Genomic DNA, 17038 nt, shown 5'->3' with positions numbered 1-17038 from the left:
ATCTGTCCTATGTTTCATCCTGTGTGAAGTTATCTTTCTTTTGTTGCCAGGTAAGTTCCTCTATTCTCCTAATGTTACTGGCTCGTAGGGTTTGGACTTTCCCAGTCGGTCTTTCCTTACTCTTGGCGCATTGAGATAGTTGTGCCTTCTGAATGAAATCAGGGACCTCCAAGACTGCCCTGGGCAGATGTGATGTAAGTTTCTGGAGCAGTGAGCTTTTTCATCACGAGTGTGATGATGATTCACCATGATGCTCATGGTCCTGCAGAAGAAGCTGGAGAAGAAAAGCTGATTTTACATCTAATCTATTTTATTACAGAAAACTTATTAAATCATGAGCTGTAAAGGTCAAGCAGCTATGACATGCTGCTACTGTTTTTTATTTATATGTATATAATAGGCTGCTCTATCAGTGGAGATAGCACGCTTGTATTTCAGTTCACAGTTGTGCCACTGTAGAAGTAGAGAGCTTCTGATTTTCAGTTGTGTCTTCTGTAGTCTTGCTTCAGGCCATGGTTCCTCAGTAAACCAGGTTTTAGACCTCTTTCACCATCTTGTTTTAGTGGTGAGAGGATCAACTGAGTCTAGGAGACTAGACAGAGCTGTGTTTGATTCACTGGAGCCAGGACCACCGATAATCACTTGCCAAGAACAGCTAAAGTTGACGGACCAACGTGTGGCGTTTAAAATACATTTGAAACAATGTCATGAGGACTAACTGGTGTCCTCTCAAATTTCATAAGAAAATGATGAAAGAAGAAGAGAGAGGGAAGTGATGATTATGATGAAAGTCAGTGAGGAAGGTTCAGCCACAAACTGGGTGAAATCCGAAGTGTCAATTACTTCCAAGAAGGTTTTACTTAAAGGGTCAGAGCCTTCTTCAGGTGAATGTTCACGTGACCGACCTCTTTCATATTGTATGTGTCAGTATTTGAACGCCGCAAAACTATTTCAGATGGGTAAAATCTGATTTCATTGTAGAGCTGTGCACAGTGCATTTATTCACTCAGCCCCTCCTCCCTGCTCTCTCTCTCTCACTAAAACATTGACAGACCTGTCTGTCATAGTTGGATTACCCTTCATGAGCACCAATCTTGCTGCATAGGTGGGCCAGTAGACCGTCAATAAACCCAGAAAGTTTTTACCTGTCCATCTCTGGTCCTCTCTGTGTGCCTGACATTCAGGGTGCACAGAGCTGCTCTGTGTGTGTGTCTGGTTGGGCTCACTGGCAAATCACAATCAACCCACACCAACTCAACCCAAGTCAGTGAGCGTTATTTATTTGACACGTTTATGTTGTTCAGTTATTTGTCACAAAATGCTTGGCAGCAGCTTCTATACAGAAATACAGTTCTGTTCTGACAGTAAAGGAATGGAGGAGGAATGAAACAGGAGAGACTTGGATTTAGTGAAAGCCGTGTAGATCACAAATGTATGCCACACATCTTGCTATTCCTTCTTGGTTCTAACACGTTTCACACATTCAGCTGCTTTTGTGCTGGAAAGTAATTAAAAAGGGAAAATGTCTCACAGGAAAAGAATATTTACATGATCCCTTATAAAATACACACCACATCTGTTTCATTGATTCTTTCATCAATTATTTTATCATTATATTTGTGAGAGTGAGTTTTTAAAATGATGTAGGTTGTGAAGTTCAACAGGTGAACCCAGATATGGAGACTGAAACATTCATGTTTGAACACACTCATCACCACTCAAACCACAACATGTGACTCACTAGAGGAAATAACAACTGCACGCATATGATATTTAAAAATTTACTGTAAAGGTTTCAAAACAAATGGTCAAAAAATGTCATTTCATTTCATCTCATTGAATTACACAAACACGTTCAGATATGTCTCTTTAACCAATGTGTTCATATTTCTGTCAACAGGAAACCAGTTAACTGCTGGCAACGTTAACCACATTATGTATTTTACACAAACAGACAACAGTTCAGGCAGTTTATGAGTGCAACAAGTATCGGTCATTCAACATAAGGCAAGGAGTTGTATGTGTTATAAAGCAGGCGGTAAAGTATCATTTATATACAGGTAATTATCAAAATATTGCTTCATCTGTCAAATAAAAATATTCTCAGTTGACTCGCTAATTGACTGTTGAGTTCCATAGAAAACCTGGAGACACGCTGTGAAATGAGACAGAGAAACTGTTGGAAATGTTCAGAGGAAACAGCTGTCAGGTAAACGTCGTCTCATTGGTCGTCTTCAGAGTCCCGATTACCACTCAGGTGACTCTCCTGCACCTCCAGCTCCTCTGCGCTCACCATGTCAGGACTGATAGCAGCGTATCTCGTCCCATGGAACTGACGCAGGTGAATCTGAACGTAAACAACAAGTAATATCACAAAAAAACTAAAGATAAATCAACTAAAACGACACATCACGCTAGACGCAAAAAAGTACAATGGACTCACAAGCATTCTTGATGATTCAGTGATTTGTCAGAATTCTGATGTTTGTATTTTGTTACTAATGTAGTGACAGTTTGTCAGGAATCAATGCAGCACCTGCACAATGTTCAGCAAACACACACCAGGGATGGTGAAGGCACTTAGGGTTAGATTTTCTCTGTGATTGTACCTGTGTGTAGAGGGGAACCGACTGTACCGTATCTGTGTGTAGAGGGGAACCGACCGCACCCTGTCTGTGTCTAGAGGGGAACTGACCGTACCTTAATGTAGAGGGGAACCGACCGTTCCTGTGTGTAGAGGGGATCCGACCGTACTTTGTGTAGAGGTGTAGAGGGGAACCGACCGTACCTGTGTGGATAGGTATAGAGGGGAACCGACCGTACCTGTGTATAGAGGGGAGCCGACCTTACCCATGTGTAGAGGGGAATCGACCATACCTGTGGGTAGAGGGGAACCAACTGTACCTGTATGTAGAGGGGAAGCAACCGTACCTGTGCGTAGAGGGGAGCCGACCTTACCTATGTGTAGAGGGGAACCGACCGTGCCTGTGGGTAGAGGTAAAGAAGGGAACCGACCGTACCTGTATGTAGAGGGGAACTGACCGTACCTGTGGGTAGAGATGTAGAGGGGAACCGACTGTACCTGTGTGTAGAGGGGAACCGACCGTACCTGTGTGTAGAGGGGAACTGACCGTACCTGTGCGTAGAGGGGAACCGACGATACCTGTGGGTAGAAATGTAGAAGGGAACTGACCTTACCTGTGTGTAGAGGGGAACCGACCGTACCTGTGTGTAGAGGGGAACCGACCGTACCTGTGGGTAGAAATGTAGAAGGGAACCGACTGTTCCTGTGTGTAGAGGGGAACCGACCGTACCTGTGTGTAGAGGTAAAGAGCGGAACCAAGTGTACCTATGTGTAGAGGGGACCAGACTGTACCTGTGTGTAGAGGGGAAACGACTGTACCTGTGTGTAGAGGGGAAACAACTGTACCTGTGTATAGAGGGGAACCGACTGTACCTATATGTAGAGGGGAACCGACCGTACCTGTATGTAGAGGTTGACCTCTGCACTCCTGCACAGGTATGGGAAGTTTCCTCCTGTCTTCAGGTGAGCTCGTCTGGCATTAGGATACAGTTTATACATCTCCTCCTTGGCCTCCAGTGACAGAGCACTCTGATCAAACACCTGAACAACATTCCCAGAGAAAATACATAGATCAGGTTGTTGTGGTAGAAACAGACATGAATTGATGCTGGTGTACTTGATCTTACTTACATCTATAATGGTGACAGCAATGTCTTTTATTTTGTGTGGCTCCACATAAGAGTTCTGACAGTTGAGTGTTAGCCGTGATGCTAACTCACTTTGGTTCAGACTCTCCAACTACAGCATACACACACACATGGATGAGAGGTTAACAGTCAAACGTGAACACATATTTATACTTAAAGAAACAGAGTGGTCACCTGGTTAAAAGGGAGAATTCAAGATTTGGAAAATGCAGAGAGTGGTTTAGGGAGAGGTTTGTGATGGAACAATTTCTTGACAAACAACAGTGTATCCATCCTCCTGGTATGTCTCTGCAGCAGCTCCCCATACAGTGCAGGTTACAAGATACTGTCAGGGAGTACAGGTTTTAGTTTTGGTCTCTTTACAGGTACAGTTGTACCACACCTGACAACCTCAAGGTGCGAGAAGCTACTACATCACTACATCCACCTGCTAATCATCAAACAGTTACACCATATAAGTCCCACTAAAACCAAATATCTGTGAACAGCCTGAAAAAAATCTGATACTAATCTATATCTGTCAGAAAGCTCAACAGGTTTTATTAAAAAGAGAGAGACAGAGAGAGAGATAGAGAGAGAGAGTCAGATAGATAGATAGAGAGAGAGATAGAGAGAGAGAGAGAGAGAGAGACAAAGAGAGCAAAAGAGAGAGGCAGAGAGAGAGAGAGAGAAAGAGAGAGAGGAATAGAGAGAGACAGAGAAAGAGATAGAGAGAGACAGACAGAGAAAGAGACAGAGATAGAAAGAGACAGAAAGAGAGAGAGAGACAGACAGACAGACAGACAGACAGACAGGCAGGGAGATAGGCCAGGTGATTAACACATATCTATGTGGTCAAGTGGGTACAGGTATTAAAACTCTGACCAGCGAATCACTAGCCATCAGGCTCAGCGGTAATTAAATCCTTTAATCCTGACATCATCATTTTAGTGGTAGTACCTGGTCTGACAGAGGTGAAGCTTCATCTCTACAGACTGCAGTTTAAATCAATAAATCCTCTGCTTTCTGTTTGTGCTGATCATATTAACTTTAAACACTCTGATCCAAAGTTTTACTCTGGGGACAAAATAAAAACAAACTCTCAGACAATCTGAAAACTGTATTTACTTGTTGATATTCCCCACCACCACACTTCCTCTAACTCACCTCCTTTCCTCTGACTCACCCTCCAGGACCCCCACCCCTTCCCCTCCCCCCTCTGAGGTCTGTTTGTGTTCAACAGGTTCCTCAAATCTCACTTTGTAAAATGTTAGTTTAATGTCTGATCTATCTGCTACCCTCTGATGTTACTGTGTTTTTACTTCTGTGTACTCTTTGTTCACTTGTGTACAGGTGATAGCTTGGTAAGCTCTTTGTAAATATAATGTTTATTCTTATTATTAAGAGCTGCATATACCAACTAGTTTCATCATCAATTAATCTGTCATTTATTTTTGTTGAATGACAATGACATTTTAGTAAATATTGATCAGCTGTCCAAAACCCCAAAACATTTAATCTAAAATTATATAGTACACAATTTTTTAAAATGACTGAGACAGTTAATCACAGATTAATTTAAACTGATTGATTATCAACTAATCAATGCAGCTTGATTATTAATATTTGTAGAATTGGACCAGCCTGGTGAACTCAGTGTGTCCCCTCACAGTGAGGCTGTGTGTGAGCGTTGTGGACTGAACATCAGCTCACTGACAGTCAGCTGTGATAGAAGACTAAGGCTGTTCCCGGACACACTAACATATACAGTGGATGTTTAACCTCTGCTGAGCCTGAAAAGCAACCAGAGCCTCCTCTGTTCACATGACATACAGATGACTTAGCAGGAGTGATGGTAAGACACTCAAATGTAGAAGAGGTGCTTCTTCACGCTGCAGTGACACATTAACACAAAGTACCTCACTGATGTCCACTCACCCTGTCAACCATGAAGTCGATTGCGTCTGCCATTTTAGGGTCCACCGGCCCTTTAGCAAAGTTCCCCAGAACAATCTTCTTTAACATAAAAGCTGGCATCAACCAGAAGCTGAGGAGGAAGGTGGAGATAAAACACTGATGATGAATCTGAACATGCAAAGGGAGAATGTGTGATGAGTCATGAAACACCACCTGTTGGCTGTCCATGTCTGGTTAAAGATGGAGGTGTCGCTAAATGAGTTACACAGAATCAGAGAGTGAACTCTGGGAGACTTGTGTGTGCACTCTGCAAACTTCTGAGCCAGGAATCCTCCCAGAGACGCCCCGAAAAGGTGGACCTGAAGAGACAAGAGAAAGCTAAGTCATCATCCTCATCAGACAGATACAGACAATCATCATCAAACAGATACGGCCCGAACAGGTGGACCTGAACAACACCACCCCAATGATGAAGCATGGTGGAGGCAGCATCAGGCTGCGAGACAGGGAGACTGGTCAGGACTGAGGGAAAACTGAACGGACCAAAGTTGTTAAAATTTCTTAAAAGCAACCACAAGGTGGAAATGAAGCATTCTGCAGGACTGCTACAACAACCTACCTGCTGCAGCTGCTAACACAAGTAGCTACGTTCCTACTGCTCGATAAAAACAAGGGAAATGTAAATCTGAAAAAAGGAATTCTGGACTGAAATGTTTATTGATGTATTTAAACACAATTTGCTCCTTAGACCCCCCCCCCCGCAGACACACACAGTCACACCTTCATGGCCAGACACCTGAAGTCGGTTCACAGAGAGATCAGGCGATCTTACTTTATCCAGTTGCAGGTGGTCCAGAAGCTTCCTGAAGCCGTCAAAGAACTCCATGAGGTCCCAGTAGACAGGATACTGCAGCTGGAAACACACGGGTTCATCACAGCAGGACCAGTGAGTAATCACTGGGGTCATCAATGATCATTCAATCTACAGCATCAGTCAGTCTGATTATTAAGGTAATGGCAAACAGCACAGTGTTTCTGATCAGCTCATCTGATATGACACATTTTATTAAACTAAACAAAAACTTCAGTCAGGTCATGAGTTCCACAAGTAATGTACTGTTTTTGAAAATGTCATGGAAGTTGTTCATTCTTCTTTTCCTGCATCTTTTAAAATAAATGTATTTATGTATTCATTTCAATTAAATATATAATTGTCAGAACAGGGGTCTGCTGAGTACGTGTGATTTTCCTGTAAATCCCAGGTCTGCCGATAAAATGTAAATGAAAACAGAGCCTCATGCTGAAGCTGCAGTGTTTTCAGACATGAACTCACCGAGATGACTCTGTAGCCCCAGCCTGTCAGAGCCAGTACCTGCTGGAAGAACACCTCAGCTGTCCCACTGACTGGAGGGAGGAAGATGATGGGACACCTGATGCTCTTTGGACCTGCATCATACAGCGACCACACCTTACTGTCATCATCATCAACAATAATCTGGAGAAGACAGAAACAACACGGTGAGGAGAGAAGACCCTGAAGTCTCTTTGAAACTGGCTTCAAAACTAAAGATGGAGCCCACATACAGAAAAGACCTCTTTACTTACAGTCTGCAGTGTTATGGTCGAGCTGCCGTCATGGCTAGAAAAGTCTATATTCACTGCATGTTAGATAAATCCTGTGCCAGCTGAGCCAAACAGTTATTTCTCTGTAACTGAAAGCCTGTAGACCTTTTCTGTCCATCTCAGGACTGACCACACCTCCCACCATCTGCAGCCGGAAGAGCTAACAGACCTGTCAGCCTTGACTGACCCAAGAAGCCCTGGAGATGGTATAACATGATAGCTGTGAGGATTTCTATGGCATCTATTGTGACTTCTCTGTCTGAGTTTTCAGTGCCTCCCAGATTTGCTGAGTCATCAGGTGCTGAGTCTCATCCATATCAGGGACTGATGGATATGAGAAATCAATGGGAAAGTGTCTGGCAGGAGGCACTCCCTTTCTGTGAGTCAACATTTCAGACTGTGACTGAAGCTAATTATTATTTTGCTTTGTTAATTCATCTGGAGATGATTTTCTGTATCACAGACGATCATGTCACATTTAAGAGTTGTTGATCAACAACAACAACAACATGTTAATCAAAAATGAGGATTAACTCATGCTGGACATTCACTTGTTGACATTATGGGAGGAAAAATATCTGATTGTAAACTGAATACTTAGTTTTAGACCTTTGGTGAAATAAACATTTAAACAGCTTGGGGAAATAATATCAGGCATCTTCACTATTTCTGATATTTCATAGACTACTTGATTAATAGTGAATGACATGATTCCAGTGCAAATGATGCTTATGATTTCAACAAAGTTAATGTATCTAAAGGAGATTCTGTAAATGTTATTGGTTGCTGTTGCAGCTCTGCAGCATCTTCCTGAGGGCAGTGTAGTGAATTCTTTGAGATGATGATGAACAGGATCAGACACAGTTTGTGGAGCTTTCTGTTCCACCTGCAGTCTGTATTTACACTCCAGTTGTCTCTGCTCTTCCCCTATCATTGTACTGGTCAGTCTGTGTTCTTCAACCCCAGGTACCCATACCATGTGCATGCATTAAAAGACTTTAAAAATACTTCCAGCAGACTTCTGCAAAAGAGTCTCTAAAATGCTCTTGCTTATATCATATGAGTCCAATTCCCTCATTAGCTAAAGAGCTGCTTTGCTTTTTTAAAAATGTATTCTGTGGGTGTAAAACTTAAAGTGCAATCAAAAAAGGTTCCTACATATTAAACCTGCTGACAGTTTATACAGTGTAAACCAGTAACCCAGTCACACAGTTAGTGCAGGCATGTGATAGTTGACTATTTGACCCATGTCTCCTGATGAACATGTGCTGTGGGACAAATCCCATGAGGAAAGAGGAAATCATATTTTCATGAAGGTAAAAACATAGAAGTTCAGAGACATTAGAATGTGGACAGAAAATGGAATCAGGATACAGAATGTATGGAGAACGTAGTAGAGCTTAGTTCAAATTAATATCTCAATGATTAAAACTTTTACCGTTTTGGGAGGAAAATATCAATAAACAGCAGTGAAGTAGATTTTTTTTCATCAATGAGCTCCCCAATGCATTTACTATATGGTAACAAGTTAATATGTTATTAATTCTTATTTAATTACGTACTTTAAAACTTAATTTGTGGTTATTATTTAAATTTTGATTTATTTTTTCTGCATATACTGTGAGGATGAAACAAGTTGGTCTCACTTCAAACAGATTTAAACTGGCTGATGTGACTTTGTCACACCTCTGGATATTCTGCCTCTACGGGGCGATACATCTGTCTCTCAAAATTTCTTGACATTTCACCTTCTAAACTTGAAAAAAAATTTTTAAAAATCACCTGTAGGTTGTACATCATATGTCTTACAACAAAAACTGGTCCATCCTGAAGACTGCACACTGAAAAACCCAGAACAGTAGTGTATATAGTCCTGTGAATATATATCATGAACCCAAACAACCACTAACAAAACACTCAGCTCAACACAGGAGGACCATTCAGGTCAAGACTCAACAGTTTACCTACACCTGAAGGAGTAGGGACACTCCCTCCATGACAACAGTGTTACATATTTTGGATAGTGAGGACAGGTGGTCTGAAAGAGGAGTGAAGGAGGTCATCTACATCAAAGTAGAGAAACCATCTTATTGAGGCTTCCCCACCTGATGATACTAATGCACATGCTGCTGGAGCCACTAAGCAAGGTGGGGGTGTGGCTTTAATCTATAAGTCAGATTTCATGTTAACGACTAAACAGGAAGCGACCTTTAACTCTTTCGAGGCTCTCTCCAGGATGACAGACTACGACCATTTCATCTTGTGGTACTTTACAGACCACCCGGCCCTTATTCACAGTTTTTTGCAGAATTTGGTGAATTTATCTCAGGTCTTGTCACTAAGACTGACAACATTCTAATTATTGCAGCTGCACGTCTTGTAACCGGCACAAGGAAGTTCGAGCACATTACACCGATTTTAGTTTCACTTCACTGGCTGCCCGTCCATTTTAGAATTCATTTTAAAATTCTTTTATTTGCTTTTAAAGCCTTAAATGGTCTTGCCCCAATGTACGTCTCTGAGCTTCTGCACCCCTATGCACCTAGCCGATCTCTCAGGTCAGCTGACCAGCTGCTCCTGGGGGTTCCCAAAACCAGGCTGAAGCTCAGAGGGGACCGAGCATTCTCTGTTGCCGCCCCGAAACTGTGGAACGAACTGCCACTGCACATTAGGCAGGCTGGGATTGGTCAGATACGAATGTTTCATGAATCACACGTGTATCCTATCGTACGACTAATTCTGCGCTCAGATCTGCGCCTGTTTTCACGCAAGATTGATAAATGAGGGCCAGTGTCTCTAAACTTATATCACACAAACAATTATAATCTTTTGTGTCTTCAATGATTACAGCCATTAAACATTCACAATGGTGGTGGAAAAAGCAAGTGAACCCTTCGATTTAACAACTGGCTGAACCTCATTTGGCACCAATAACATCAAAATTTGGACCATTGTACTTACAGAGCTGCATCAGCAGATTCTCAAGATGCTCTTTATAAACTTTGTGTTTTTCTGTTTTTTTGGAGCGCAGCAGCTTCCTCTGTGGTGTCTTTGGCAGGACAACATGCACCATGTAACCATGCAACATGATCTATGTATGTTTGACTCATGAGCAGAGATGTTAACCAGCTCCAATGATTCCTTTAAGTCTTCAGCTGTAACTCAGAGCTTCTTTGTTAACATCACTGATCATCTGCGTTGAGCTTTTGGAGTCTTCTCAGCTGGACGTCACTTCTAGGGAGAGTAACCACACAACTGAATCATCTCAATCTATAGAATATTTATCTGACTGAAGGCCGATGAAGATCTAAATTATTTGCAATGACTCTGTGACATTTTCAGCTTCAAGCTAATCAACGATTCTTGATCATAAGTCTTCTGAGAGCTATTTTTTGTGAGGCCTGGTTCAGATCAGCTGATGTTTGCTGTGAACAGCAAACTCTAAATGTTTTTTAGAAGTCGAAGTGTCTCTAACCCACATCTCCAATCTTATTTAATTTACTGGACTCCAGGTTTGATCATTCCTGACCTCAGTTAGCTTCTGTTGATGACATTAGTTGCAGGGTTCACATACTTTTTCCAACCAACACTGTGAATGTTTGAAGGATGTTTTCAATATGGACAAGAACAAAACTATGATTTGTGTGTTATTAGTTAAAGTAGATTGCGTTTGTTCATAACTGTAACTTGGATGAAGATCTGACCATATTTAAGGACAAATTTATACATAAATGGAAGTAATTCCAAAGGGTTCACTTACTTTTTCTTGCCACTGTACATAGTTGGAAGAACAAAATCATATTATAATTAGATATTATTAAAGTATAATGAGTTCAGGAAGCCAGGAGGGTTGAATAACTGGGACTGAGATCCTGCTATTTCTTTGTCATTCTTTTAAAACATATTAACACATAATCTATTGAACCACAGAAAACTATTTTTAAAATGAAACTTCATTCATCAAGAGAAGGTGGATGTGAGGCTCTGCCTGGGACACTGGTATCGGTCACATCAGACCACACTGAGATAAACACACTGACAGACTCTGTTACTATCACACAGGTGTGTAAATCTAATCATACTGCATGACTATGATCAACCACTCATGTGTTCACAGCCAACTCTCAAACTGTTTGACTGATCAGTATCAGAGTAAGATCCATACATCAGGACACTGATGGTCTTCATTCACTCTGTGGATTTACTGAGGTGATCTATGGCAACTTCTCCAGTACAGCTAAATCATTTCAGTTTAGAGCTCCTGATCAACGTGTCTACACTGAAATGTAATGATACATATTATTTTTATTAAGATTATTATTATTTCATGTAAAAAACATAAGTAGTCAAATCTAAATAACCTCCATCTGTCACCGTCTGTTCAGAAGTGTAATTTCTGGTGAAGTGGGAAATCATCATGACTTCAGCATTAAAAATGATCAGTATTTATTCTGATGTTTCTGTTTAATCCACACTGAATCCATAGATTCATTTAGCTTATTCATAGCAGTCAGTTCTGAGGAACACTGCTAGTGAACACAGTGAATCAGGTCAACACATAGAAAGTGTGACATTGATTAAATCTCATTGTTTTATATCTGTTGACTGATTAAAATCAAATGATCAACAAAGAAGTTCAAGACTTAATTAGTCAGTTTTAATAATACACTGAGTTCAGAGAGTATTCAGACGCTCACACTTTAATATGCTGTAGATTTAATTGTAAATGGATAAAATTATCATTGTTCTTCATTAGTCTAAATCTAATGAAACTTAATCCAGGACTTCGTTGGACCCCCTTCAGCAGCAGTTCGGGTTTCAGTCTTCTTGGGTCTCTACAAGCTCAGAACCTGGATCTGGTCTGTTTATCTCAGTCTTCCTGTCAGATCCTCTCAGATTCAGATTGGACAGGAAGTGTCTGTGAACTGTCCTCTTCGGGTCTCCCCACAGACCTGATCTATGGGCCTATGATCTATGGAGCTTAGGTCTGGACTTTAACTGGGACACACAGGGACAGTCGGTGACTGGTCATGAAGACTTTATAGTGTTGTGTTGGTTGTTTGTTTCAGGTCACTGTGGAGCTGAAAGGTGATTGAGTGTTGCAGTCTCAGGTCTCCTGGACTCTGCATCAGGTTTTCTTCAAGCACCTCTCTATATTTGGCTGCATTCATCCTTCTTCAGTTCTGACCAGTCTCCCTGTCCCTGCTTTTGAGAAGCCCCCTACAGTATGATGCTTCCTCCCCATGCTTCACTGTAGGGATGGTGTTATCCAAGTGATGAGCAGGACCTGGTGTCCAGGGGGTTCAGGTTTAGTCTCATCAGACCAGAGTCTTGTCCCTCATGTCACTTAAATGCTGTTAGTCCAACTGTCTCATGTCTTTTACTCACGGTGTCTTCTGTCTAACCCTGGCCAATGTTTGGAACAGTCTGAACGCTTTTGTCACTTTTTGATTTTTCATCAATCAAAAATAAAGGAGGTTTGATTGATGGACAGAAATGACAATTTCATTAAATTAAAATTAAATCTACAGCATAATCTAATGTGTATAAAGTGAAGGGAACTGAATACTTCCTGAAACCACTGTTTAGTCCATTTGTTCTTGTACTATTACAGCTCCTGTTACTGTTTTCCTCCACAGATTTATTTATTATTGTTACATCTTCCCTTATTATTTTATTTTTATTTCACTCTTCTCTCTCCTGCTGTGAGCTTATCATTTCCTGACAGATAATTAATATCAAAAAATGTAAAAATAAATAAATAAATAAATTTGATTAATAATAATCCTGACTGTAGTATATTATAGTATTTTAATTCTCTGACCTGTTGGTGTGAGAAACTTTTATAAACAGTGTCAGGTTGACTGAGATGCTGTTTTATCTTTGATTTCCTGCTTTAACTCTAAACCATGTGTTTAAAGACAAACTGATAACTGTTTAAAAGAAGAATCTCCATGGTTCGACATTCAAAAACAGCTGTGACATTTCACCAATCAATACATCTGTTCATCCTGCAGATACTCATCAATTACTCAGGAACACATGCTGTGATTGGCTGAATCCACACCACTTCATTTCATATGTCTGGACAGTTTAATGAAAGTACGCTGTTAGCATGTTGTGTTGGTGTGTACCCACAGTGTGTTCAATGACAATACCATTAGTAAACAGTGTAAATCATCAGGTACTTACTCTTTTCAGTGGTACTGTGCTTCTGAACCAGTTATAATCAGGAGACACTTTAATCTCCTCCATCTAAGGACAGAGGTAGACAGGGACAAACAGTCAGAGACCACAGCAGAGACAGTACAAGGCAGTCAGAGACTACAGTCACAGACTGGAGCAGAAACAGAGACTACAGACGAGAAAGACACGGACTACAGCAGACACAGTCAGATACAGTCAGAGACTTCAGCAGAGACAGTCAGAGACAGTCAGAGACTTCAGCAGAGACAGTCAGAGACTTCAGCAGAGACAGTCAGAGACAGTCAGAGACTTCAGCAGAAACAGTCAGAGACTTCAGCAGAGACAGTCAGATACAGTCAGAGACAGTCATAGACTTTGGCAGAGACCGTCAGAGCCTACAGCAGACACAGTCAGAGACAGCCAGAGACTACAGCAGACAGTCAGAGACAACAGCAGAGACAGTCAGAGACGAGAGCAGAGACAGTCAGACACAGTCAGAGACTACAGCAGACAGTCAGAGACAACAGCAGAGACAGTCAGAGACGATAGCAGAGACAGTCAGACACAGTCAGAGACTACAGCAGACACAGTCAGAGACTACAGCAGAGACAGTCAGAGACGATAGCAGAGACAGTCAGACAGTCAGAGACTACAGCAGACACAGTAAGAGACTACAGTCAGACACAGTCATATACTACAACAGACACAGTCATAGACTACAGTCAGACACAGTCAGAGACTACAGTCAGACACAGTTATAGACTACAGCACAGACAGTCAGAGACTACAGCACAGACAGTCAGAGACTACAGCAGAGACAGCCAGAGACTACAGCAGACACAGTCAGAGACAACAGCAGAGACAGTCAGAGACGATAGCAGAGACAGTCAGACACAGTCAGAGACTACAGCAGACACAGTCAGAGACTACAGCAGAGACAGTCAGAGACGATAGCAGAGACAGTCAGACACAGTCAGAGACTACAGCAGACACAGTAAGAGACTACAGTCAGACACAGTCATATACTACAACAGACACAGTCATAGACTACAGTCAGACACAGTCAGAGACTACAGTCAGACACAGTTATAGACTACAGCACAGACAGTCAGAGACTACAGTCAGACACAGTCATATACTACAGCAGACACAGTCATAGACTACAGCACAGACAGTCAGGGACTACAGCAGAGACAGTCGGAGACTACAGTCAGACACAGTCATAGACTACAGCCCGGACGGTCGGAGACGATAGCAGAGACAGTCAGAGACTACAGCAGACAGTCAGAGACTTCAGCAGAAACAGTCAGAGACTACAGCAGACACAGTCAGAGACTACAGCAGGCAGTCAGAGACAGCCAGAGACAGTCAGACACGATAGCAGAGACAGTCAGACACAGTCAGAGACTACAGCAGACACAGTCAGAGACTACAGTCAGACACAGTCATATACTACAGCAGACACAGTCATAGACTACAGCACAGACAGTCAGAGACTACAGCAGACACAGTCAGAGACTACAGCAGACACAGTCAGAGACTACAGCAGAGACAGTCAGAGACTACAGTCAGACAGTCATAGACTATAGCAGAGACAGTCAGAGACTACAGCAGAGACAGTCAGAGACTACAGCAGAGACAGTCAGAGACTACAGTCAGACACAGTCATATACTACAGCAGACACAGTCATAGACTACAGCAGACAGTCAGAGACTAAGGCAGAGACAGTCGGAGACTACAGCACGGACGGTCGGAGACGATAGCAGAGTCAGTCAGAGACTATAGTCAGACACAGTCATATACTACAGCAGACACAGTCATAGACTACAGCACAGACAGTCAGAGCCTAGAGCAGACACAGTCAGAGACTTCAGCAGAGACAGTCAGAGACTACAGCACACACGGTCAGAGACAGCCAGAGACAGCCAGAGACGATAGCAGAGACAGTCAGACACAGTCAGAGACTACAGCAGATACAGTCAGAGACTACAGCAGAGACAGTCAGAGACTACAGTCAGACACAGTCATATACTACAGCAGAGACAGTCAGAGACTACAGCACGGACAGTCAGAGACTACAGCAGAGACAGTCAGAGACTACAGCAGAGTCAAACACAGAGACAGACAGACTACTGATAGAGGCACAGACAGTCAGACACTACAGCCAGAGATGGAGACAGACAGCCAGAGACAGAAACAGTCAGGGTGTACAGACACTGTACAGTGACACTGACCCCCTGTTAAACAAACCTCTGACTACCATCAGAGCTGAAGTGTAAACAGTCAGACTGCGGTGAGGCCTCGGTCATTAACATGTTCACCGTGTATTAATATGGATTAACGGGCTGTTACCGTGCTGGTCGTGGATGTTAGTCACCGTGTCCGCAGGGTTTTATCCACATCTCGGCACCATTTTCTGCCGCTGCCTGGTCATATGACTCCTGTTTCACACACTTCCGCAAAGCTTCCGACACCGCCCACCGAGCTACCGTAGACAACACACACACACACACACACACACACACACACACACACACACACACCACACACACACACACACAAACTGAGCACAACACAGTGTGTGTGTGTGTGTGTGTGTGTGTGTGTGTGTGTGTGTGTGTGTGTGTGTGTGTGTGTGTGTCTTCTTCGCAGTAGCAGCTAGTGTATCGGGTGCCTTAGCGCCACCTTGTGCTCCGGAGCGTGGAGCATCGTGGATCCTGTCTCTGTTGCCTGATGTTCGGGTCTTCTGATCCGTCAGTGATGGGTCTATCAGAGGCAGACATGTATTGTGGTGTAGTGTTGTGTCAAATTATCAGTAATGGAATGAAACCCCATTTTAAAAGTATTTATTTTTCCTTTTCTGTTTGTTTTTAATGTTTTAATGTCATGACTGCTCATGTATGAGAGCCAGTGATTGGTTGTTGTGAGAGCAGACAGACGTGCAAACACCTTGTTTGTTGAGCTGTTCCAGCTGTGTATAAAGTAATTGTGTCACATGAATAAAGACTCAGTATATAGTGAGTAGGCCTATATTTTCTTTTGTTTGACTGAACATTTTGCAGAAACACAGACAGAGGATCACATGTTGTTTCTGTCCAGTAGGCGTTCCTACTTTTACGCCTGATTTACAAGATTTGAATTCCTTGTAATTAATAAAAGCCAGATGTATTTACCTAATGTATATTTTGACACAGCTAGATGAGACAGGTAATAATGCAGGTCCAGCGACAGCACACATAGTCCTGATAATTTCATTTGATAATAAACCACATTACAAAAAACAGAGTGATGCACAATGACATGGAGGCTAGTGGACAGTCTCTGCTCCTCTGGTGGGAGCAGATTTTGGCATGTAGGTCAAAGTAACTAAACCTATTCTGTACTTTGGTTAAATTTTATTACTTTATTTGAGGAATTTATACTTTATACCTGTACACTACTAAACTTCAGACAGGGAGAGGGTTTTGTAGACTGGGTTGGGGAAGGGGTGAGATTCATCATCTCAATTTAATAAAACATTTTCATGTGGTGTTTATGTGGCATATATACTCATATAGAGTAAATTAAAATGAAGTAAATAAAAAGTATTGAAAGTATATT

The 17038-nt window shown here is 42.1% G+C and overlaps 1 protein-coding gene across 1 annotated transcript; it reads right to left on the bottom strand.

The window, feature by feature from the left end:
* Positions 1–1767: 1767 nt before the first annotated feature.
* spg21 (SPG21 abhydrolase domain containing, maspardin) lies at positions 1768–15926 on the bottom strand. The gene is made up of 9 exons (XM_056363145.1): positions 15791–15926; positions 13444–13506; positions 6962–7123; positions 6461–6541; positions 5842–5987; positions 5650–5758; positions 3716–3823; positions 3485–3625; positions 1768–2347 (listed from the first exon to the last, which is right to left on the bottom strand). Exons 2-9 carry the CDS (start codon positions 13504–13506, stop codon positions 2222–2224), a joined length of 936 nt encoding a protein of 311 aa, XP_056219120.1. The 5' UTR covers positions 15791–15926; the 3' UTR covers positions 1768–2221.
* Positions 15927–17038: the final 1112 nt, after the last annotated feature.

This window comes from Seriola aureovittata, chromosome 1, assembly GCF_021018895.1.
Source record: "Seriola aureovittata isolate HTS-2021-v1 ecotype China chromosome 1, ASM2101889v1, whole genome shotgun sequence".
NCBI lineage: Eukaryota > Metazoa > Chordata > Actinopteri > Carangiformes > Carangidae > Seriola > Seriola aureovittata.
Note: the sequence above shows the minus strand (reverse complement) of the source record. Positions and strands in the feature narration are given on the sequence as shown.

What these genes read in the sequence shown, in the direction of transcription:
- spg21 (XM_056363145.1), bottom strand. Translation starts at nt 13,506, where the DNA reads ATGGAGGAGATTAAAGTGTCTCCTGATTATAACTGGTTCAGAAGCACA. An exon ending in GCACAGTACCACTGAAAAGA is followed by an intron (nt 7,124 to 13,443) that starts GTAAGTACCTGA and finishes TGTCTTCTCCAG; the next exon opens with ATTATTGTTGATGATGATGA. An exon ending in GGGGCTACAGAGTCATCTCG is followed by an intron (nt 6,542 to 6,961) that starts GTGAGTTCATGT and finishes GTGTGTTTCCAG; the next exon opens with CTGCAGTATCCTGTCTACTG.